The 26,321-nt window shown below is 35.0% G+C and overlaps 2 protein-coding genes across 2 annotated transcripts in view; one reads left to right on the forward strand and one right to left on the reverse strand.

Moving 5' to 3' along the window:
• Positions 1-1,309: 1,309 nt before the first annotated feature.
• Positions 1,310-12,111, forward strand: LOC136798444 (uncharacterized). The gene is made up of 13 exons (XM_067055053.1): positions 1,310-1,375; positions 1,842-2,108; positions 2,706-2,803; positions 3,672-3,764; positions 4,254-4,320; positions 6,298-6,455; positions 8,079-8,247; positions 8,580-8,813; positions 9,256-9,356; positions 9,665-9,757; positions 10,283-10,355; positions 10,642-10,799; positions 11,279-12,111. Exons 1-13 carry the CDS (start codon positions 1,339-1,341, stop codon positions 11,489-11,491), a joined length of 1,761 nt encoding a protein of 586 aa, XP_066911154.1. The 5' UTR covers positions 1,310-1,338; the 3' UTR covers positions 11,492-12,111.
• Positions 12,112-16,955: 4,844 nt separating this feature from the next.
• LOC136798446 (SE-cephalotoxin-like) overlaps positions 16,956-26,321 on the reverse strand; it is a 35,422-nt gene continuing 26,056 nt past the window's right edge. Inside the window, exon 11 of the mRNA XM_067055055.1 lies at positions 16,956-17,489. Coding sequence (XP_066911156.1) covers positions 17,015-17,489 — 475 coding nt within the window. The 3' untranslated portion in view covers positions 16,956-17,014. The remainder of the gene's footprint in view (positions 17,490-26,321) is intronic.

The raw sequence follows: 26,321 nt of genomic DNA on the forward strand, positions 1-26,321 counted from the left end.
AGGCGGCTGATTTCCGCGACAAAAAAATATTTTGTTTTTTGACATCGTATTCAGGAAAAAATCAAACTTTTTCTTGCTTTCATTTCTCTTTTGAGAGGACTTCAGAATGAATTTCAAATTCAGAATTCTATCAAATAAAGTACTTTTTTGTTTTCTTTCTTCCTGACTGAAATCGCTCTACTTATGTATCGAATACTGTAAAAAACTGAAGAAATACTTATTGAATAAGACTTAATAGGACTCGCGGTAAGGCCGAGCTTTTTCGAGCCACTTGAAAAAATCCCGTACATGAGCCGAAGTGGCCTGCGCTATAACACGGGGATAATAGATTTGTTGAAATTTCCCAAATGATATTTAAACGAGTCTAGTTAAAATGATAATATTAAACCAAAACTTATCTAGTTAGCTGAATATGTTTACCATAATTCGATTAAAATGTTCCAGACATGTCTAAAATTCATATAGATGACAAATTTTTGTTTTGTCCACATTTTGCATGTTGAAAGGCTTAAATGTCACTTTTTTCTTTAATCCAAAAATTCTGTACAACACTTTTTTTATAAGAACCAGTAAAATTTTGCTGAGGCTTGGCTGTCCTTATTTTTTTGGCACTTTGAGCCTCAAAAAACTGTTCTTATTCTGTTCTTTATTTACAGGGAGTAATTAACTAATTACTAGTTATTACCACTTTGACCCCTAAATTGCTTGAAATTCAGTAATTTCGGGCTCACGATTGTTCTTAGTATTTGACGATTTTTAGCCTCATTGTTCTTATAAAAAACACGACATGGATCATCTTTCAAATCTCCTGCCTGAAAAATCGTTTTTATCTGGGATTCTATAGAATTTTGTCATCAGTGAGATATCTGACCTAAGGGATTGGCCAAGCAGTATCAAGATAGATATATTATGTCATTGCCTCATTTTTGTCTCGTTAACTCGTTAAGAAAAACCAATAAATCATTCTAGCTGTATTAATTCCTAGCATTCAAAATCCGTTCAAAACGTACATTGACAACTGACAAACTGTGAAGATGAAGGGTTTTTCAGTTGACCCCACGTTTGAGAAGGATTTTGTCAATATTGATCCCCTTAATGGAACTAATTTTGACAAGAAGTTATTTCTAAGAGGAAAAACATTTTCTAAATTTTACGAGATATAATTTTGGTGAATGGTATTGTCGGTTGTTTATGTATTTTTGTTTTTTTTGGCTTAAACTTATTCAAAAATCTTTGAAGAGGTTAACTAGACATAAAAATTCATATTCCTAAAGGAGTTGACTGTAAACACAATCTTCATTTTTTAACAGATCTGACAAAAACACTAAAGAGATAAAAATGATGAAGGCATCCATATTATTGGCTCTGGTTGCAGGTATACCTTTTCAACTTTGAAATTTCTTTTTTCGTCTCTATAATCAATTGATGTGTCAGTTAAGGTTGTGTCATTTCACTCGAACAAGCCGGATTTACCCCTGTTTGTAACTAAAAAAAAGCCAAAGGAGGTCCAATGTCGACCGGCTTTTTCGGGTATGACCATGGCGTTCTAAATTCAACCACTTTGAGTGCAGAGCACCATGGGTGTGACGAAATAATCATGACTTACGCATAGCCAGAATACTTTCTTATCTTAGTATATATGTTCAAAATAATCAGAGGGCTCTTATAAGAATTCAAAAAAATCTTACCCATATTGTTATTATCATTGTTATCGTTGTCAATGAAAATTTCTTTAGTTCCGATCTACAACACACTAGCTTCAAAAATATTATTTCTCTCCCCGTCACACATTCACACACTGAAATAACTTGTTATAACTCTTTTCCAATTCTTTTTGTTAGTATGTGCTGCAGCGAGTTGGGATTATACTGACCCAAACAAACTCTGGAGTGGAGATTGTAGTTCTGGTAAAAAACAATCACCCATTAACATTGTAAAAGCAAATGTTGAAAAAGACACTAACCTTTACAAGCTACAAGCTCCGAATTACAATGAAACTCGAACTGGTAGCACATACACAATTTCAAATAACGGACATGGGCTCGTTGTTACACCTGTTATCGATACCACTGATTTATTCGACGCTCTTCCATACATGGTCAGCCAACGTAAGTGAACAAATATCTATTATATAATCTAAGATGATACAGTAGAGTCATCATAGCTCGAACCCATTGTATATTACATCCCGTGTAACAGACCCGGCTTGGAAATCTCATCCCCATTTATTTTTAAATTCAATTAAAATTTTACTCAACAACAATCCACACTGGGCTTTTTTGAACTGGGAGAATTTTTATGGATTTTGAATTAAAATAAAACTCGTACTGGCAGCACATACACAATTTCAAATAACGGACATGGGCTCGTAACACCTGTTATCGACACTACTTATTTAAGTTGAAAGTTTTATCCCTACGCTACACCATATAACATATAACACTTTGAAATTTTTTGCTAACCGAAAAGTTTTCTCTAAGATAACAAGTATCTGAAGTCTCGAGAATTTTCAGCAGAATTTTTAGTTTTCTAATGTGCGAGTTTCTGTAGTTTTCTCTTAATCATTACTTTATGTTTTCTACGGATCTACCAGAGGCAAATTTTTCTCTAGCTTAAACTTGCCACTACTGGTAAAAAAAAGGGTTGTTTCCGTAGAAAACATTGCGTCTTGAATATTATGAATTAAAATTTCTCGCAAATTTTAGACGTTGCTTACGAGTTGGCCCAGTTTCATTTCCATTGGGGAATAAATGATACACAAGGCTCTGAGCACACTGTCGATGGAAAAGAGTATCCTCTAGAGGTTAGTTAAAAAATTAATAGTGAGACTTTAGAGCATGCATTTATGAGGCATGTTTCTAAACTTTTCCCCGTACCATTATCTTCACCTGGAATATTTGGTAGAAGAGCTGCTAGTAAGAAGCGATTGCCAAGGCTTAGCAAGATACTTGTACCATGAGCATCATAGTTAAGAATCTGTAGAAAACGTATCTGTGACGACGGGTTGAACGAGTTTTTTTTCACACATGTTTGATCTTCCTTCTATTATGGAGAAATAATTTATATCCTTCTAGATGTCTGATTTTTACAATTCTTCTGGGACAAATGGAAATTACTCAAACTATTCATTTTCCTATCATTCAATTTTTCTACATTTTATAAGTTCCAATTTCATTGGCTCAAACTTCATCCAAGATTTTGGATGATCGCCAATTTTGTTCTGGCTAAATGCGAGCTGAATAGAAATGAGATGATTATTCACAGGTCGAAGTACGGCCTGTGAAACTTCTCACGGTAAGATGCTTGTGGCCACTCAAGTGCCATTTTTTTGTAATCGATACAAGATTTTACGTCGTAAACTTTAGATCTGGAAGCATTCGCGAAAATCAGAAATATTAATGTTCCACTTGTATAAACTGGTTCTAAACAATTAAAACGCAATTGTCGTGCTCTTTTAGTAGATTTATTGTCGGCTACTTTCAAAAGTCATTGCCGTAGTACGTACTGTACGTACATTGTACGTACTACGAAGCGATAAACATAGTAAATAAAGTAGTAAATTTAAAAGGTACATTCAATTCCAAATATTCGTAATGGAGTTTGCCCCGAGTATCAAGTTCTCTCCTTCAAACCTTCCCTACTCTAAACACACTCAAATTTATTTTTCTTAGGTTCACTTTGTACATTATAACCGAAAATACGGGAACATCTCTGCAGCAGTTGAGAAATCTGATGGATTACTTGTGCTCGGATATCTTTTCGAGGTAAGATAGAACTTTCTAGTATTAAATATTATATTCAATCTCGCTTGTTTTTTCTAATCATAACACCAGCTAGATTTTTCCTGGTCTTAAAATCTAATTGCCATGTTGAAAACTTTAGGTTGTCACTCGCTTATAACCACTTGTTTTAAAGTGGTATAAACATTGATTTTAAAGCACCGAAGGGGCAAGATCCGAAATTTTTGGATGGAAAATAAAGTCACTTATTTCTCATCCAAAACGCGTGACCCGTGTGGCTTCTTCCACTTTTTCTAGTTTGAGTAAGGTGAAAGATTCATCACTAGCCTTTTCGGGCTTCTAGCTCGATGGGTATGAATAAACGTATTTGGAAGGGTATAGAAATATCTTTCCAACATTGGTATTAAACCATAATGTCTACATCGTAAAAATCTTTTATTACCTTTTTGCGCACTCGTAAGGATTAAGCGTGCATTAAATGCTTTGAAATTCCTTTTTATTTTCACTTTATAGATCAGCTCGGCTGAGAACGAAGATTTAAAGCCCATTATTGATGCAGTCAAAGATGTTCTTTATCTAGGTGTGGATTTCCGAAAGTTGTCTGAATGTTAATTCATTGGCTATCTATTAATGAATGAGGCAGTGACAGGCGGTTTAGTTTTGTTTTGCAATAGAGTGAATAACTTCCTGAGCCAAAAATATATTTTTTTTTATTTAACACCTAAGTTTTTGTTTTTAATACACAGGCTGCAAAATTATCGCAGTGCCCAGCAGTCAAAACATGTGATTACTCGAAAAGATTAACGTGAATTTATTCCCATGTTACTTGCTTTACAACTTACAGCTGATAACTTTATTGGCCATTATTAGTGTCAATAAATTCCAACCAATCAGAAATGAAGGTCATGTAACAAAGGCATAAAAATTTCGAGTAAAAGCGTGATTTGATTTCAGGGCCGTGTATTAATGGTTTAAAGTTGAATGCGGCTTTCACACGTCTCTGTTAGGATTGTTTTGACAGACTTTAGTTTAATCATATCGAGAAAAGATAATTCTTATTTAAGAGTAGGGGAGCAGTACTATAAAAAGTATTGTTGGAAATGGCATCTTTATCTAATCCTGTTTTTTCCGCTGCTGTGTTTTTGCACACGGCACTCGACAGTGTAGGCATTGACATATCAAGAATAAAGCTTAATTGCTATTGCATACACACCTTGATTTCACAATGCGAGTAGTGATTAGATTAAATCAAAAGTTCTAAATTAAAAATATCTTTATCAAATTTTAGAAATCATTGTTGTGAAATGAGTAACTTGAATGAATAACTTCATATCGTGATTAGAGATTTGAAATCAGCAATAATTTTGACCAGAATGGAATCTTAATTGCTAAATGTCCTCTATGCACTTCTAATAAACAGAATCATTAAATATCTTAATTGCAATTCAAGCTGTGATATTTTTTTCCTTAACGAGGTCAATGCAACAACATTTCTTCAAATTAGAAACAACTGAAACGCTTAGAAAATAATAAATTGGGTCACATTAGCCATATCCTAAGATTGTGATTATCGAGTGCCATATTTACATAGCCGAAAACTAACAAGACTTTTTGGAGATCTAGAAATTTCATCACACTATAAAGGCTTATAGGTATAAATATGTGGTACCCTTTGCACATCAAAGTTATGCTCTATCTAAATCAAATTTTCAAAACGTAAAGTTACGCACGTACTACGTTTGATTAAAAATAGTGTTGTCATTGCCAACTTTTTATAATTGCAAATGCATCCAATTATGGTTTTATTTAAAAACACCGCAACTACGCTTATGTTCATTTTGTTAATAAAAACAGTTTTTGATAAAAGAGGAATTCCTCTTTGAATCAATAGCAAATTAACAAAATGACAACCACATTAAATACATATCCTGACCCATTGTTTAGCTTCACTAATTATCATCCGACATCCGATGCAGAAATTTTTGTCTTCTGCCACTCTAAAGCTCTGAAGGTTGGGACAATTTTTCGAAATCCGGAGGGTTTGGGTTACGGAAATTCGCCTGATTGCTTGACTGATTTTCCAGAGAGAGAGAGAGATCGGCAAGCGACCAGCTCTCGTTCTCGGAGGAATGTCGGATCTCCACACCACAAGGGCACTTGAGCCTAGCTGGATATGCCAGTCATTCAAAATTGGAGGCATCGTTCGAATTACAATTTATATTGGACGAAATTTACAGGATAAACTTTATCAGGAAAAGAAACACTGGAGCCACATGTTCTTAAGAACAAACTATATAAGAACATAAGGTTTTGATAACCAAAATTTTAAGAACAGAACATTTTAAAGCTTTAAGGACTGGGAAGTATAAAAATGGGAGTGTATTGGTGTTTCCAGGGGAAAATGCGCAACGAGGAAATTTGAGCTAGGGGCTGAAAATGCAATTTCAGAACCAACTGCAAGTGAATTCAAAAATAATTGCTGGAGAGCAATGCCTTTTGAGAGAAAATTGTGTTGGTCATGATCAACCTATGAAGTTATTTAATCTTTCTTTTACAGGTAACTCAACAAGCATCCCATTCTTTCCACCACAAAAATTATTCCCAACCGAATGGTACAAATTTTTCCATTACGAAGGCTCCTTGACTACACCAGGATGTTACGAAAGCGTCAAATGGTTCGTCGACCAAGCCCCATTGAAAGTTTCCAGTGCTCAGGTAACTTATACTTAAAAAATGTCACATTATTTTAACACTTCACTCGACTGAATACACGTTTTCTTTTATAAGAACAAACTATATAAGAACATAAGGCTTCGATGGTCAAAATCTTAAGAACAAGTTAAGAACTTTGGACTCTAAAACACCCAATTTCTTAGGAAAATGACAAAAATACCAACAAAATGGTGAAAATAAGACCATGCTAAGAATATTTTTAGGCTTAAATCTCAAAAAGTTAAGAACATTCAAAGGCTTCAAAAATTTTAGATATTCTTATAAAAAAACTTGTAATACGAAATATTAAGATGACTGGGATTTAACACACCCCTGTATCTCACAGATTTGCTGGGACTCCTGCCCCACTTCCACTTGAAAATTCGACCAAAATTTTGTCCCCGTCGGAAAAATACCCTACAATTTTTTATCCCCACTTGAAAGTCAATGACACCCCTGTCTCACAGCTCCGGTGAAACTTTTTTCCTCAGTGCGAAAAAGAATTCTTATTGAAATTCCAATCGGGTTAGAAATTCTATTGCTCCAAGGTTAAAAAATCCAGTGAGGATGGTTTTGTAGTGCAATTTTTAAACATTGAACTTCGAGTTGGGATGAAATTCCAAGGTATTTTCCAAACGGGTACAAATTTTTAGGCAAATTTTCCAGTGGGGCTGGGCCCAGCGGGTCTGTGACACATGGGTGTTCAATGGAAATAAATTAAACTACAAAACCTTCCCCACTAGAATATTTGAGCTAGGAACAAAAGAATTTCTCGATAGCAATTTTAATTTAATTGGGACATTCCATTTTATGGAAATCTAATTGGAGCTTGATTTTAAAAGAAGTTATTAAGAATAATTTCGCGTTAGATTTAATCTACAAAGGGTTTTATTGTGCTTTGAAATTCCACTGATAGTAACAGCTTGTCCAACTAATCTACTCCTCTAGCGACAACAATAATAGATTTAAGTGGTTATAGATGATAAGTGCAAGTAATTAAAGCACGTTACCAATTTAAGTAGAGAATACTCAAACCAGACAAATTACTATAATGATCTTTTTTTGGTTCACTTCACGATTAAAAAGTGCTTACTTTGCTAACAACACACCAATTTTGTATATAAGTATACGGGAAAATTAGACTGATCCCTACGCGTACTTTAAAAAGTTCATCTTCATTCTGGAAAACATACTTATCTACCTAAGCCATCTCTGACTCTTCAACTGAGTGATTTTTTATTTCCCTTCAGTTTGAACTGATTTCGGTTGGGACCTTAAAATCCCTATAAGGGTCGTAAAAATCGCAAAGTTTTCCTATTTTTTTCTCCTTTTTAAAATTTGGTCAAACTAGTCCTTTTGACCAAATTTTGATCTTTCAAACAGCAAAAAGTAGAAATTTCCGTCAGCTCGGAACCCTAGTACCCCCTTGGGTTCCGCTCAGAGTCGACATTAAATATAAAAGCCAAGTTTCCATATTTTTGAAAGTACATTCAACTCCTTGTTGTAAGAAATTCTATGGTTGATAGGGGTAACTTCAAATCATTGAAAAAATATCACAATATTATAAATTTTTCATATTTCAAGAATTTACACCTATATAAGCCTTTCAACTTGCATTTCTCTTAGGTTGCTGAGCTTCGTAAAATGTATGAAGGCTCTAACCAAGACAAACCAATGACTCACAACTTCCGTCCACCTCAAGGTTTGAACGGACGAAAGGTCAAATCCATCGAAGTTGACAAAACTTACATATACATCTCACCATCAAAATGGGATTACGAATCCACTGAAATTGGTATGAAATTTATTCCCAGTCTTCATTTGTTGAAATCTTTACGTCAAGTATTAAAAACCATCCAGGCCGTCTATGATTGACTTTTACTACTATTGACACTATTTCAAACTTTTTTAAAGCACTTTAAAATTTTGTGTGTTTTTGAATATCGGATCTGTAGCGTCCTTTTTACGCTATGGTTTTCGCTGAAATTATTTTTGGATAATCGTTATTATTTTCATTGTTTAGCCTTAAGTCCGTAAAGCGAACTCTAATAGTGGAAATGACTTGGAAAAGATTACTCGTTGCGAAAAGATTTAACTAAACCATCAAATACTCATTGCTTCTTACAGGTGCCAGTGCTTGGCCAAAACTCTTCCCAATCTGTGTGGACAATACTGAAACATCACGACAATCACCCATCAATATCGTCTCTGCAAACGCTACACATGATGATGACCTTAAACCATTGAAAATGACCAGTTATGACTCGGCCAACCAAAATATGATGCAGCTGAGTAATAACGGACATTCGATTACTGTGTCTTTGGGTGGCAGCAGATTTGACTCCTCAGTTGAACATTTAGGTAACTACTTTTGAACCAAATTCATAATTACTAAATTAAGGATTTGAGGTTTCAGGGGTACCCTTTTTCAGCTATTTAATCCATGTTTCTCTGCCACGCATTAATTGTATGAACGAAAATCGAAATTTTAGAAATTCAACTTTTATAAACTCAAGAGTTGTCTTAGCCTGGTTAACCAAGCCCGTATTTACAAGCTAAGATACGGCTGACGGCAATATAGCATTTTCGGTGCTTTAATATTTTCTATGATTTACGGAATTTTAAGTTTTCCTTGAAAAACTATTCAGATATTCCATAGATATTCAGTCACAACTTACCATCAGACTTTACGAAGTGGCTGAATCAATCTGGCTTAGATTTCTAGGCAAGAGTTATATAAGAGAATTCAACAAATAATAATTCCATTCAATATGTCTCTAGAAATTGTATTTTTCAACTTTAGGTGTTGAGTACGAATTAGCGCAATTCCATTTCCATTGGTCAGATCAGCCATTAGGTGGTGGCTCAGAACACACTCATGATGGAAAACAATATTTTGCCGAGGTAAGTATTTTCCATGCATAAACCACTAACACCCTAGAATCTGATTTGCGGACCAAACTTCAAGAGAATATGAATCACGAGCACTTTCTTTAGATCATTGAAGCAACATATGAAATTAGAATATCTACAACTTGAACATACACAGAAGTCATTTTAATCTTATTTGAAAATTTTACTTCGCTAAATTTTTGGTCGTGTTTGCCTTCTCAACTACCATCAATGCAATACAGCTAGATTCGGACTGAATAATGTGACAAAAGAACCAAAAAGAGAAAATTCACCTTAATATCTCTATTTTTTCATTTCAGGTTCATTTTGTCCATTTCAATAAGAAATACGACTCTCTTGGAGCAGCTGCTGCAAAATCTGACGGTCTCCTTGTATGGGGCCATTTTATCCAGGTACGGTGAATCCTCTATAAGTGGTCAAAATAAAACTTATTACAGTGGAATCTCGATAACACGAACACGGGGAACACAAGTTTGTTCACGTTAAGGAAATTTTAGTTTTAGTTAAAGACTTTATATTCATTTAACTGCAACCCCAAAGTCTGAATGAGAAAGGATGTGTGATTAAAAGTCAGCCATTATATTGACATACTCACAGACACCTACAGACTATTGATGTCATTTGTAGACTTGAAACCGATTATGATATGATATGGATTATGATAAATCATCCACTCGTTAAGACAGGTATCTCCAATTAGGGAACACCTCTTTTACTCTTCGATCAGTTCCACTAATAAGAGTTTGAATTCTACATCGACATTTCGCGTAGACGATATAACATTTTCATTAGAATCCTCTGAGCTCGTCATCATCTGTCTCTTAACATTTTAAAATTTTCGTCGCCTGTCGCAACCTTTACTCTCAATGAGCAAATTACGAGTATAGTATTTTTAATGTTGAACTTCTCTTTTCCAGGCTGGCAATGGATCATCAAACCATACTGGATACAAAACAATCTTTGATGCTTTCGAAAATGTCAAATACAAAGGTATATGCCAAGGCCAATAATTTGTTAGACAATGCAGAAGTGTTGGGGCAATGTCCTGGGTGAAGTGAGGAGCCCCTGCAGAATGGATCTATGGATCTATCTTCTACCCTAGATAGGTTCTAAGAAAGGGCAGAGATGTAATTACCGAAAGAACAGCAAAAGTTTACGAGTTTCATTATGGAGGCTGGGTTAGGGTTTTAGTTATTATCGAAGAAGTAGAGCTGTATGAGCGCATAGTGTAGATAGCATCGTAGCCTTTATAAGTCTTGATTCTTGTATTTTACAGAATCTACACACAATATTGACTACGTTAAACCAGCTGATTTGATCCCACCAATGCATAACCACTATTACACATACCCTGGCTCCTTAACCACTCCAAGATGCTTCGAAAGTGTAACATGGATCGTCAACCGTGACATTATTGATATCTCAGTCGATCAGGTAAGAAAAAGATTAACCCAAGCAGTAATCAATGCGAAACTAAACCTAAAGGAATACCATAGCATTGAAACAAGATGGATAAATTTCACCAGGAAATATAGAAGACAATTGTAAAATACTAAATAATTTAAGGCAAAATAGATGTTTGGTATGTGATGATGGTAAGGGTCGGTTTTCCCCGTTTTGGGTCCTTGAAGGGTACGAAAACCATGACAAATCAATTTCTCTAAAGTTAAAAAGCTTTTTAAAACCGTCACCTTTTCGCAAAAGTTTAGTCTCTCTAAGGTCACCTTTGGCGAATCATGTCGTCAAATACCCGACATTCTCCTACTGCAGTACCCCATTCCCCAGGTGAACAATGAAACGTCCGAAGGTATGTCCAAGCGAAAAACTATACCGTAATTTCAATCCATGAAGAAACTCGTCCATCTATGAAGAGCGAAGAGTATTTCATTTTCAAAACCTTTTTCTAATTTTAGGCTCACCAAATGTTGGGTGTATTAGAGAACAAGAATGGAGATGCAGAAAAGAAAATGTATAACAATTGGCGTCCGGTACAAGATCTCAACAACCGTGTTGTCCGAAAGAATTTCGGTGCTGACTCTACTGACCCTACTGACTCTGCATCAACTACCATTCAAATCTCATTCGTTTCAATGTTGTTTGCTTTGGTCTGCTATTTGGCTTTGTAAATCATGTTTTGAAATCATCAATCTAAAGAATTACATCAATATCTTAATGAAACTTGATAGCACAAGATGTTAGAAGACCAATACAGAAACGGTTCAAAAAACATCTGCTTTGTTCCATGGAATTGATCTCTGTTTAAGGCTTTACCAGAAATGCAAACTCGACCGTATCAGAAAAACATTACTACAGATACGCTAGATAATCAACATTAAATATCACCATGACGTTTTTTTTGGTGAATTCGTATTTTCACCGTGAATCATTGCCTTTTATCAACTTTTTACCGTAAGTGTACCTAAAAAAGTCAAGGTGATTCTTTGATAGCAAAGATGCTTCTATATTGATCTAGATAGAATGTAAAAACCGTCTAGGGAGGAAGGGAGAGAGACTGGATTAGACATTTTATTAAGATCGGAGCAGGCAATTTGATATATGTTATTCAATTTTATATACATTATTTTAGTTTTTTTGTATTTCTCTATGTTATATCGTATTGTATATGCAGCGTACAGCTTATTAAAAACATTTCCTCCAATACTTTTTCAACCCTATGTTTCAAAACTTTGTACATTTCAACATCATGTATTATATTATGTGAAAATAAAGTATTTTTTGAATAAAATTAATTAGTTTCTTGTATTTTACCTGGTGAAATATTTTCAGTTGAGCAAACTTTAGGTAAGATTGATCGAATTTTTTCGGTCCTTATCTGTATCAATAGGTCTGGACCTAACAGCATCGCGATTCATATCATTGACCCTGAACACACTAATTATGGAAATCTTTAAGTTACGTAATGTTGGCAGTTAAGGCCGAGGTAAACGATTCCAACATTCTATCCAACATACCATTTTCTCTCTGTTGGACATAATGTATAGCTGTCGGCTCTCCCGCATTGGGCGGGAGACTCCCGCTAGACTGGCACGCCAGTCGGGCAGGAACGGTATCACGCGGGAAAAGTGAGCGTAGGAGTTAGGTAAGCGTAGGAAGAAATTTTGTCGGCGGCGAGGGCTGAAAGCCCGACTGGAGCGAAACCCCAGGAAGGAAAAAACGGCTAAGCTGAAGCCCCAATCTTACAACGCCAGATTTCGGCGTTGTAGAAATGAATGAACTTTGAGAAATTCGTGAAATGAGAAATGAAAACTTCCGTCAAAGTCGCAGATCGTGTTGTTTTGATTTTTGAGGAGGGAGTGATTGGAAAAAATAATGGCTGACTTCTAGTGGAAATTTTTATTTGAAAAGATTTTGCTTTGTTTCTTGTTTCTTATTGATGAGTCTCTTCTTTGTGTATATGTGGCTTTTCTTCATGGTTCTCTGCATGCAAAATTCTTTGGCTCATTTTTGATTGTTTTTTGTTTTGATTTGAGAGGCAAGAGAAGATGGAAAATCTTTTAACATCAGTTATCAGAACTTGTTGACTTGTTATCTTTTCCTATTCATAACTCATTCAATTTTAGGAATGGAGTATTCAGATTGCAAACACTATTTTTTTTTCATTTCAGCTTTCTTTTTCCTAGGTTTGCAGGTGGTAATCAAAGGGATAACCCAGGTACAGTAGCTAACAATTATTTACTGACATTCAAACACATAAGACGTTTTAATTTTCCAGGACTCACAAGTCAAAGGTTCTTTATCAAAAATATATGGTTGTTGGACTACCAGAGACTACTACACGACACTGACACAATGTCGTGTGTATTGGAAGTGCTACAAACTTTTGTGAATATCTACCTGGTTATCCCTTTGTTTTGAGTTTAATACGTACTGTATCATCCCTATGATAAAATTACACAGTTTTGAGTAGAAATAAAGTTATGGTAAAGCGGCACTGACAAATTTCTCCAAAAAATATTTTCTTTCAAATTATGAAGTATTAAAAGCCTTCTTACATCTAAAAATGATTAAATTTTTCGCCATGCTTATGTTACTCAATTCTAGTATTTTTTCCAAAACTTATATATACTTACGTAGAGGGAAATTTAGCAGAATTTATGGAGAAAATTAAGAATTCTCAGTTTGGCAACAAAAATTTCTCAAACGAACTGTACACATAGTACCTACTAAAACTTTAAACATTTACATATTTTTAAATTGCCAGATTACAGTAGTGTGGCAAGAAAACTCATTTTTTTCATTCAGCCATAATATCTTCAAGTGTATATGAAGTTAATTTTATAGTACACATACAATTACAATTTACAGAAAAATGGGTGATAAGCATATGTTCAACAACCCATTTTTTCCACAGCTTACTTGTTCAACAAATTCTTATCAAATTGAATGTCGAACAAGTGGGTTGTGGAACAAATGGGTGCCAAAATGATCGACAACCCAGTTGATTGACAATCCATTTGTTCGACAATCTATATAGTCAAACAACGGGTCTAACAAATGTACCGTCGGACAAGTATACTGTCGAACAAGTGGGATTTCCCCAAAATTATAGTTGTACGTAGATGAAAATTTGTCAGAATTTATATTACGGTGAAAATTCAGAATTCTGAGGTTTGACAACAAAAATTTCTCAAATAGGTAACTTTAATTTAAATAATTATATTAAATTGTAAAATTAGTGTGGCAAGAAAACTCCCAAAAAAATTTAGCCATAAATCTTAAAGTGTAAGGTTAATTTTCAGCATTTTTGGTGTGACAAGAAAATTCTTCAGCACATAGCCACAGTCTATAGAAAAAGGTCAGAATTTACAATAATTCTCTTCTCATGACAAAAATACTGCATTTTTCTAAAATCATGAATACGTGTACCCAAAAACTTTTCTGTCACCATATAAACTCTGGATTTTCTATCAGAGTTATCTTATCACAGCACTAAATTCTGCAAATTTCAATTTTTCACAAATTAAATTTGTACATGACAGATGTTACATTTTTCATTCGACAGACTGAAATACTTAATTATAATAATACACTTATAATAATAATTATGCACCAATGTGTCATTGTTTTGAGGTTGGAGTTTTAGTTATTCAACATATGACATCTTAACTATTAAAAGTAAGTACTTTTCTGTAAGTTTTCCATCTAATTTTCTATGTGTACGTGTAATTTTCCTGTGCTTGGCTGGTACGTTACATGCTGACAGTCAGGACAGGTTGTTTTTTGTAGCAGTGAGTCTGTTGAAGAGGGTCGGACTGTCAGACAGCAGCCTGGCAGTAATGACATTAAGAGTGATGAGAGGGATAATCTTTGGAGTTTCTTTAAACTAACCAGGAAACGCTGTTTATTCTCAAGATAACCTAAAAATAGTTTTCAAACCGTACCAAAAAAATTTTTGGTACGGCTTGAAAACCTGTGTTAGGTTATCGTGAGATATTAAAAGTGTCAGAATTATTGATTATTATGATATGTTATTATTCTTAAAATAGTGTCAAAATTTTTTCAAAAAGGTTATTTTGTTGGGTACTTTTGAGCAGAGTTCCTGCCTGGTTAGTGTTACTGTTGTATTCATAGAAAAGAGTGTTTGAGGGGTTCACTTAGTCACAATGAGACTAGAGTAATCAAGTTCCTTAACAAGTAGTCTGTAAGTACTAAAATAAAAAGCAAAAAGTATTTAGGTGGAACCAAATTAGACTGTTAGAAAAAATATTTCTTTCCTTGAATGAAAGAGGCTAGCAAAAAGCCCCAAAAGCACGTAACATATACCACCAACCTGCATAAGGAAAACTGAATAATCCTTGTACACTTTTGATGATTGTAGAAAACTGAAGCTAAATTGCAAATACTTACCTTTCTAAGAATGTATGAATAACAAAAACAACTAAAGATGTAAAAGTTTCAAAACTTTAAAGGTGGCTCCTCCACCACCCAAAATTCAAAACAAAGTGGTCTGTCGGCTTTTCTCCCTCCAAAATTTAGGAAAGCACTCCTCCGTTCTCACAACCTCCAAAATGAAGCCATGGCAGAATGTTCTAGTCTGTATATCAGCAGCCTCTCACCAACTTTTGCTCGCTCTCCTACGCAGCTCCTATTCTAGCAAACGCCCGCCGTATTTATGTTCCCGCCCTTTGACATGATTAATTTACAGACTAGTTTGCTAGTCTAGACTCCCGCATGCCAACGTTTTCTCCCGCGGGAAAAAAATTCAGCCAAATCTCCCGCATTTTCAGGATTTTCTCCCGCATCTCACGTATTTCCAAAAAGTTTCCGATTTCTTGAAAAAAATTCAGAATGTGAAAGAGCGGAATGGCAATGTTGGAAGAAGGAAAAAGGTGTTGGACGGGAGTTTGATGATTGCCATAAAAAGTTTTGTCCAACATTTACTCCTTTTTTTCGTGTTGGATCATGTTGGATTCGTTTACTCAGCTTACATCCAACATTTGAAAGGAAATGACGTCATTAGAAATAAAATCGAATGTTTTTTTGTCAAAAAATTTTTTGTTCGAAAGTCGGGCGGCACCCCCCGTCAGCTCGCAACCCTAGTTCCCCCCGGGTAATTTTCCTCCGCATAAACATCAGTAGTGGGACTGGTTAAACTGGGTATAAAAATCTTCTGCTAGCGCCATTTTTAATTTGAAAAGAATGAATTAAAAAAAGAATGAATGAACACCCATATTGGATGAAAATGATGTTGGACATTGCGACGAAACGATTTATTAAGGAGATCCAACACCTTTCCAACACCTTTCCAAAATTTCTATGTTGTATGAAATGTTGGAATCGTTTACCTCGACCTTTAACTTCAGGTTGTGAGGCAATAAACACGGGAAAGCAGTGTTTATGCGGATAACTTAAGTGTATTTTAAATATCCTTAATTTTTTCTAAGTTTCTTGGAAGGAAACCATTGAAATAAACTTATCGAGTCGTAAATTCAAGTGCTCATAACGACTCGGCAAGGAAAACATTACGAGGTGTTTAAGATTCGATTAACGACTAATCAGCATCTTAAAAATGAGTAAGTAAGTGAGTAACTAAAATGAAAAGCTAGACAGATTCTTTGGAAATGTGAAATTGTTACAAAATAATCATTAATCATATTTAGACAATCAAATGTAAACAGAAAATTAGGCAGAAAATAGCTTCCTATAGTGTGATAAAAATAATTTGGGAATCTTTAAACTATTGTTTGCATTCACCCCTTACATCAATTCTTACTCATCATAAATTCTTGCTATGTCACTTAGTCAGGACCGTTCTGGTAAAAGTAAAGACCCGTGACTACTCTTATTGCCGCGGGATAAATGAAAATCTAAGACGGGGGTAATGACTTGAGGATTTGTCATCGTACAACCTTCTCTCACAGCCCCGATGGAGCTTTTCAATAGTTGGAACTGGGATATTTCTGGGGATGGTTTTGAAGTGTGAATTTTCGTTGAATTTCAAATGGGGATACAAACAAAGTCAATTTCACAGTTGGGAATGAAATTGTTGGGCAATTGTTGGTTTTGGGCAGATTTTCCAGTGGGCCAGGGGTGAAAACGGGTCTGTTTTGATAAAGGCATGCAGTAAAATTGAGATTAAATACCCTCAAAGTATCTTATTTCGTCAAAATTTCCTTTTTAAAAATTTATTATACAGCCACTCGGCAACACCAAAATTTATAACGAATCTGACTTGTATTGCTTTTCCATTCTAAAATAAAGCCATTCAAAAACCAACGTGGACCCATTCTCGTTGCGCAATTCACATGATGCCGATCCAACTCTTGTGTTTTCCCTTTACCTTGTGTACCCCAAGCGGTGGCAACTTCTTGACAACGCATACGCTTTTTGTGTTTTTGATTCTTAATCTCAGCACACTGGTAATCGTATTTCATGTAGTATCTCCGTGGGTTCCATATGTTTTGCTTGTGTGACTTCACCAAGATCTTGAAAGAAGTCACTATTTGGTTGGTGAAGCATTTGACTTGAAGTTGACGCAAATCTTGGACATACTTGGTTTGCCCAGACCATTTGGTGTATTGATATGATTTGCCAAGAGCATTGACTACGTTCCAGTTACAACATCGGTATTGGTAACGTTGAGATTTTCCAGACCTTTCCAATCTGTGTACGAGATTTACGAAAAATTTATTGGCAAATACACGCGTTGCAAGATTATGTCAATGCAGTCAAAACATGTGATTACTCAAAAAAATTCATTTTATTCCCATGTTACTTGCTTTACAACCAGTGGCGTTGTGGGAAAATCTTTCTGGAGGGGCCAAAGTCAATTTTTTTCAAATGGCGCCCCTCTCCCAATTTTCCAAAGTAGTGCCCCCATAAACTTTTACTAATTCATTTGCCTAGGCATAATGAGGAAGGAAATATTTAGTGGAGAAGAGTAGATGTATCTTAGATGAATGGAAAAGGGAAAAACCGTCCCCACCATAGTTGTGGCCGACTAGAAAATCGACTGCCAAGATACCCTGAATCACTAAATAAAAATAGACAAATTTGACAAATTAAAGAAACAATGTGTAATGCGAGCGAAGCAAGCAAAAAAAAAAGATGTTTTATGATTTCAATATTGTTGTCAGCAAATTGGTCTTGAGTCGAAGTTAAATTTTTATTTACTAGCCATAACTTTCATTAAGGTGCCACCGAAGCAAAACGAACACATAGAGTTGAACTTGCGTTCAAAAGGAATGATCTTAGCCCTACAGTAATTTTTGTTAAGAGTGACCTCCCATCTGAGACAAAATTCTTTCAAATGCTAACAAATGTGTCAAGGGAGTGATTTACAGTCTACTTAGAGTGACATTCGTGCCTTGTCTTACACGTTTTTTATAAGAACAATTTCATAAGAATACGAGGCTGAAATTTCTCAAAACCTAAGAACAAATAATAGTGAGGTCAGGTAGCACATAAAAACGTAAGAATACTTCAGATGGTGATTAAAGCATGAAATTTGGCACAGATGATCCTTAGAGGGTCTAAAACTTAATTTTAAACAGTAACACCAAATTTTGCCACCTGGCCACCTGCCAGATGACGTCATCAGGTGGCTAGGCAAAAAATTATTTTTTTGAAAATATTCAAAATCTGATGAATTCAACGGAAAGAGCATGAAATGCTGATAAAAATTGAGGTATAAAACATGCCTTGAAAATCTTCCTATCAAAAGTTATGGAGGTTGAAAGTTTTTTGATGACGTCATCATAAGCCTTTCCAGGCAAAACTTAAAACCGCGTAATTTTGGTAAAATTGACCAAATTTCATGTTATATACATGAATTCACATCAAAATTCATTGCTTTTTCCGATTCCGATGTTCAAATTGAATTAAAAGCTTTAAATCCTACAGAATACTAAAACTTAGATTTTGAGCTTTACAAGGCAAATCAACGCAGCGTTCTCCCTTCAGGAGCACAGTGTACTAACCAACTAATTTATTTGGATGTTTTAAGCCTTCCTATGTTGTTTAGACTTAAGCATCAAGGAACTTCAAATTTTGATATGGATTCATGTATAAAACACTAAATTTGGTCAACTAGTTCCGTTATTACGGGATTTTAGGTTTTGCCTGGAAAGGCTTATGATGACGTCATCACAAAACTTTAAACCTCCATAACTTTTGATAGGAAGATTTTGAAGGCATGTTTTATACCTCGATTTTCATCAGCATTTCATGCTCTTTCCGCTGATACCATCAGATTTTAAATATTTTCAAAAAAATAAATATTTGCTAAGCCACCTGATGACGTCATCTGGCAGGTGGCCAGGTGGCAAAATTTGGTGTTACTGTTTAAAATTAAGTTTTAGACCCTCTAAGGATCATCTGTGCCAAATTTCATGCTTTAATCACCATCTGAAGTATTTTTGTGCTAACAGACCTCACTAAAGAAGAATCTGAGCCTCAGATTTCAGAAATTACTGAGAAGTACATGTTTCCATTTTAAGTAATATTGACATTTAAGGCTGAAAAATTCATATAGATTTAAGAGCAGCCCAGCCAGAATCATATGACTTACTGGTTTTTTCCTATAAAAAGCGTATATATCTGAAGATACTGCTCTTCATATGTTATTTTACTAATGTACACGTTTAGAAACATAACTGTTCGAATACTTTGAGTAGAGTAATATTTTTAACCTATGAAGATTGCTTAATAACCACTTGTGGTATAAAAAGATTAGATTCATTTAACTCTCCAGGGATAAGAAAAAGACAAACTGGATATTACAAAATGAGTAATCAGATCAAAATAACTCCGGAAAAGTCTTTTTGATGATGATAAAACAATAGAGAGACCGTAAGATAAGAATGCTACCGTTAAGCGGAACTAAAATACTGAAAAACGCGCAAAATTATGAGATGTTTGCCCAACTTCCTTATGCGTGAAGCTATGAATGCCATCCTCAGAAGCTTTAGGCTTCCTCCAGTAGCAAAAAATCGGATAAGTTCCTCTTAAGTCAAGCACCTCTCGAAGTCTTGAAGACAGGTTACACAAATTCTGAGTCCTCTAAATCTCGTTACATGTATGAATAAAGATATAGGAATTAGAGGATTTTGACAGATTAAACTCAGTAAATTCTCAAGCTCAGGTTTTTCCGTGGTAAGTCTAAACGCTTTTAGGGCAATATAACAACGATAACCTCCTAAAGGCACTTAATTCTGGTCTGTGAAATACACACAACGATTTACATGTATTCTTAATTCTTTGCATTTGTCAAAAAATAAATAGAAGCTTCAACTTTGTTTAACCCTATTTTTATCAGGGGGGTGTTTTCCACCAGGCTGGTACTCTTTTGCTAATAGCTCACTGAAAAAAAACTTTTAACATTCTGAAAGTTTCTGACATTTAATATAATCTTATTAGCAGCATTTATATCAAATTTTACAATTATGCACCGACGAGATCAGGTTTTATGACTTTTTTGTGCAGGCGTATCATAAAATCCAACTTTTGATCTAGGCATCCAATTGACTTCAAATTTTGACAGGTTTTAGGCATCAATAATAAATTTAAAAAAATATTTTAAAAATCTTTCGAAAACTGATGATGTCATCAAAAATGACGTCATTGTTTTTTTTTTACTTACTCATTTTCTGCATGGATTTTAAACGTCAATTTTATTAGTATGTTAAAAACCGGTAAATATGTTAAAGATATTCTTTTTTGCTTTTAGAATTTCAAAACAGAATTGAAAAATCTTCACTCGTTTAAATCTAATTGCTATTTTCTTGAATAGTACTTTTTCATTGGTCAGCGATAGTTGTGAAACTTTGTGATGACGTCATCACCTTTATGATGACGTCATCAACCCATGAACTTCCTTCTATGAACTCCCTTTATGCATGGAGGTAATAAGAAATGGATGGAGAATAAATGACTTTTATTTCATTGTACCTAATCATCGGAAGCAAACGGCTCCTTGGTTGCAATGGGAAAAAGTGATCAATTTTGTGTGCACTCATGGGAATATTTAAGTTCATAAAAAACTGAATAAAAAGGTGTTGGATTTTTAACAGCTCTATTGTGAGATAATAGCTTTGTTGATCAAAATGAGAAAAAGCTTGCCGGAACAAGCACAAAATCCTATATTTTTAAGGGCCCCCTCTCATAAAATCATCGATAGATTTAAAAAAAAATCTATATTACGATTAGGGAACCTTAAATTAATCATCCATCAGAATTTGAAGCCCCCTCCCTTTTAGACGTAAAGATTTCTAATGAAGAAATTTTCAAGGAAAAATGTGCTGAACTCTCAAAATTAGCAATATGTTTGCCCAAAAATACATCGATATGAAATCATAGAACTATTGTAACCTTACTACGAGAAAATTATTCTTATATCGCGTTTGAACAAGAACCTTTTGCATAAAATGTTTATTTCAATCAGGATAACATTCTCACTTCTGTTCTTATAAATTTACATTTCGGATTTTTTTGCTTCCAATGATAGTAAATCAAAGAAAACCGATTTGAATGAAAATATAAAAGAATTTAACGATAACTTAGGCCATTACCGAGTCATTTATTCTCCATCTATTTCTTATTACCTCCATGCTTTATGGTAGAGAACATTTCTGCCAAGTTTCAAGTCCATATCTTTTCTAGATCAAAAGTTATGCAAGGCTGGTGGGGGGGGGGTACTTAGGCAAATTGAGGGTACGGTATGTGCCGCCCATAAGGGTACCTTTTTTGGACTTCCAAAGTCCCGCTAAGGGTCGGAAAAATCAGAAAATCAAATTTCAGTCCCACTAAGGGTCGGAAAATAGGAAAATTTCAACTTTTTACCCCCTGAAAGATCGAAATTTGGTCAAAATTGGTCAAATTAGTCCCGCTACGGGTCGTAAAATTCACAAAATTTTCCTTGGTTTTCTCTTTTTTAGTCCCAGCAAGGGTCCAAATTCCGAAAGTCGGGCGGCACCTCCCCGCAACTTCAGCTCGCAACCCTAGTACCCCCCCCCCGGGAAAACACCCCCCCTTGAGAATACAAAACCCGAAAAAGCCTGATAATAATAGGGTTAATGCCGAGATACAATGAGAGAATTTGTCAAATTTTTGAGCATTAGCTGAACATTTCATCGTTTTTGGGATCAAATCCTACCAAAAATCATGCTTATAAAGTACTGACCAGACACATTTAGCCCTTAAATTTCCCCTCAAGTACCCCTCTGAGTGAGATTACGAAGAAGTGAGTGGCTCTAAACCTTATTAAGAACACTAATTTGTTTTAGACAAAGAGGCCAGTTTTGAGAGAAAAAAATATTTTTTTGACAGTAAGGAAATTGTAATCTGGTCTGTAAAATACACATTTTTACTGCAAACTTTTTGAAATTTGCGTAAACAATATTGAATGCCTTTTCTAGGAGCACATAACGTTTTGATATGTTTAGATGCATACTTCTTCAGATATTACTAAAAGAATTGACTTACTACTCCATGAAAACCCGCCTACAATTACAGCCAAACCTGAGAAAACGAATGTGATTTATATCTCAAGAAAGTTTTCAGACCATCGACCTCTAACGGGTCCGTTAGAGGTCGATGTTCAGACCCAACTTTGTATCTCAAAATTAATCAGTATCAAATTTGCGATCGATTGATAAATGATAAGCCTATGTTTTGGTTGGAAATATTTTCAGTTTTACCTACGGGGGTCCAATGACCCAAAATCCGCCATTATGGATACCCAGGTGAGAAATCCAGGTGGCCCAGAAGCTTAAAATATTCTTATTACCATAGGGAACAAGAAAAACCCCAAGAAAGTTATTCCACCAAATGGATAAGATACTTCCCGGCTCGTACCTGTCTATTACACTTGTTTACTTTGTAAGAAGTATAATTCAACAACAAATAATACTCGAAAAATAATATGCCCAAAGGCTCGATTTGAGTTGATTTCTTCCAAAATTGAAAAAATGAGAGTATTGATTAGTAAACTGAATCAATTAAAATAGTAAAATAGAATCTCGATGCAATATTAAGAGGGGATTTATCTAAAGAATCCTGCATTACTAAAAATAGACAAAAAGAACGACAAGTTTCATAAAAAACGACATATTTCGCCGTCCACAACCCCGACCGAAAGTGACTGTACAACTTCCGTATAACCCCTAGCGATTCATTCCCATTGGTTTATCACGGGAATTAACTACATGTGGTCTAAAAGAACGACAAATTACGCATGCGTATTACAATGCAGGATCCTTTAGAGGAACAGACTGTAAACTGAATGAAAATATGTTAGAAAAGCTCACAGCCAAGGCTTGGTCAAGACATAATTTGGGGATTTATTTAGCACATGTCACTTAAGTTATTATTGCCGACCCAAAAAAATATCAGCGTTTTGATTGGTCGAGAGCATCGAGATATTTGCGATATTTCATATTTCTTTAGTCTGGAAATATGACCGCGTTGACTTTTGGGGGACTGGGTAAGCGGCGGGAGAAAAATCAAAACAAAACAGCCGAAAAGAACTGACCTTCGGAGAAACTGACTTGGGAATCAAAGGGAAAAACGCAACAAAAATATGTTCAGATTAACTTTTACTTTGGAGTTCTTCCATAAAAGACACTAAAATCAAATCTGATGAACTAAGAAATTATAAAACTACTTAACACCACCCAAATATTTTTAACTTTTGGCAAATTTGTCCGTGTGGTAACCAAACAGTTTTTTATCAATGCATACAAAATAACTTTAGATTCTTGAATGTTGGCCAATAAAATTTCTCATAACATAACAAGGGAAGTGTAATGTCTTCTATTAAACCAAATGACGAGTGATTTTTATAAAAGTTCTCTCCTAATTCTCGTTCTCGACAACAACGTACGTCCTTGACTTTTCAACTCAACAATCATTACATCTTCCTTCTGAAATTCGAAACATTTAGAGATTGACGATAATCAAGAAAGTATCCAAATTGTTTTGCTGTTGAAAAAATGTTGTTCTTTAACCATTATTACAAGCATACATTTCCATCGTGGGACTCCTTTCCTCTGCTATTCTTTTCCATGGCCATATGTCATATCGAAACAAAAAAATAGAAAAAGACTGAATGTTATCAATCTGATTAATCCAATGATGGAGGGTTTCTTCTCCATCGAAACAATACTGTACATCATCTGCATTTTGAATTATCAATCTAGAAACTTTCAAATACATCTCTGAAAAATCTGCAACTTTTCAAAACAAAACTTCTGGATCGAAAATGATCGAAAAGTTTTGTTTTTGTGTGAATATTTTCAGCGGGAAGTTATCGAATGTTTTTGTTCGAATCTAACGTTCGAATTAGATTTTCGAATAAAAACATTCGAAACTACACAGAAGCAGAAGAAGGCGGAAGTAAGTTTTGAAACAAAAAGAGGACAATTTTTTTGAGTCGACAATAAATTAGTTATCACATGACTTCTCGTGCAATACTCGATATTTTACTCGTTCCGAGATTTTACCGATATTTTTCCTCGCCTAAAGGCTCGGAAAAATATTACGGAAAAATCTCGGAGCTCGTAAAATATTTCTCGTATTGCACTCGAAATCATGCGATAACTAGTACTTATTCCAACCAGCTACAAATTCAAAAAGGTGGGAGTCACATGAAAAATCGAGAAGGTTGATTTTTTACATTTTCCTGTATAACTTTTGAACTTGAAGAGATTTTTAAATGAAATTTTCTACAGAGGTAACTTAACAATAGATGATTTCAAAAATGTAAAAAAAAGTCTAAAAATAGCCAAGACGGGGGTAAAATCAGCCAGGGGGTAATGTACTGTGAAAATATTGTGTCAACGTTTTAGAAAAATCTACAAAACCTATCACAAAAATTTTTTTTGCAGCTTGTTAATATTTGGATAAGGAGTGTTATGAATGGAATTTTTTTTGAAATTTCATTCCAGGGGGTCTGGAAACTAAAAAATGCATTTTTTGAATTTAGAAATCAAAAAAGTATTTTTTCAAAAATGTAATCTATTCATAACACTCTAGACCATAAATTGAATTTCTCCTGAAAATTTCAAGTTCATAGCACTTGTCAATCCTGAGAAAACGTTGCCAAGGTGTGCGAAAACCCCCTGAAACCTATTTTGAGAAAACGGACCGCAAAGTCAGAAGTAGATATATATCTCTATTTCTCTGTAATAAATCGACCGTTTTACAAAATTCTTTCGCTGTTTGACTAAAAATGGACTATAGTTCTACTTTATATACTTTAAAAAAGGCTTTGAAATATCAAAATAGTCCAGAAATTCCAAATTATCACTTTCACGTGATGTGCGCCAATCCTAAAATTTTGCGCCAAACTCCACGTCAACATTGATTTAAAAAGTCAATTTAAATGTGTTTTCACAACAAAAACCATATTTTCAATGTAATAGATCATCCTAGTATATTTCCTCACTGATTCTGCCAGTTATAGGTTAATCTAAAGTTGATCTGTTGTGATACAAGAATCCACTTGGTCATCTAGTCGTGCACGATTTCTTCGTGAATGTAAATAATCCAGCCAGAGGGCGGAGCCAGAGGGAGCGCCCCAGACCTTCAATAATTCATCACACACAATTGTTAAACCAGCCTCCAGGTTTTCAATTCCTTTAACACTTGGATCTTTAAATAGATACATCATTGAATATGCCTTTGTTCTTTGTCCTTCAATAACAATAAGTTTTCCGGTGTCGTCAAACTAAGTTCATATCGAAAACGTTGAGTTTGAGAATCAAGTCTTTGGTTTCACCTAGCTCAAGCTTTCTTAGTTGAGAAGAATGACATTAAAGAGCTAAAAATGTCATCAGTCAATCCAACATTTCCAAATTAAAGCGGTTTTCATAGTCAAAATCACTGCTGACTGGCTGACAGGGTTGGCAAACGATATCATCCACCAGGATGCATCCTCTCTTATTTTCCCCCTATTTTCTACTTTCCTATCTTCTATCCTGATTTTCTGACTTTCTCTAGTGTTTCTAACTGTTTTCTAAGTATTTTTGTGAAATTTGACCGTACCGGTGAAAGTGGTCTCCGACCCAGGCTCGAACCACCAAATGCAAGCAACCTTCGTTTACAAGCCCGATACCTAACCGCTTGCGCCAACGAGACACGGCAGAAAATTGTCATTCACAAATACTTATAGCGTGTAATTTACAGACCTTTATTAAGAAAGCTCCCAACCCTACCGGTGCCCCTACAAGGATCCCTACGGGATCCTAAGTTAGGTCACAGGGTGCGGATGCCCCTAAGAAGGCCTTCGGCCTTATATTGTGACTCTCGAGCTCCAACCCTAACCCTAACTGATAATAACCGAACCCCCGTCTAGGTCCGCAGATTGAAAAATTTCACTTGCATCCTGGTGGATGATATCGTCTGCTAACCGGCTGACAGCCTCCAAAATTTGTATGTTTTTAAAAATATCATTTCTTTGGTTACCATCTTTGATTACGTCATATTAGGAAATCCCGC

Source organism: Clytia hemisphaerica, unplaced genomic scaffold (genome assembly GCF_902728285.1).
Source record: "Clytia hemisphaerica strain Z4C2 unplaced genomic scaffold, Clytia hemisphaerica genome assembly, whole genome shotgun sequence".
NCBI lineage: Eukaryota > Metazoa > Cnidaria > Hydrozoa > Leptothecata > Clytiidae > Clytia > Clytia hemisphaerica.

Bases quoted from the DNA above. Each gene is read 5' to 3' on its own strand.
- LOC136798444 (XM_067055053.1), top strand. From the start codon at position 1,339: ATGATGAAGGCATCCATATTATTGGCTCTGGTTGCAG. The intron at 3,765-4,253 runs GTAAGATAGAAC...TTCACTTTATAG, and splicing joins TGCTCGGATATCTTTTCGAG to ATCAGCTCGGCTGAGAACGA. The intron at 8,248-8,579 runs GTATGAAATTTA...TGCTTCTTACAG, and splicing joins TTACGAATCCACTGAAATTG to GTGCCAGTGCTTGGCCAAAA.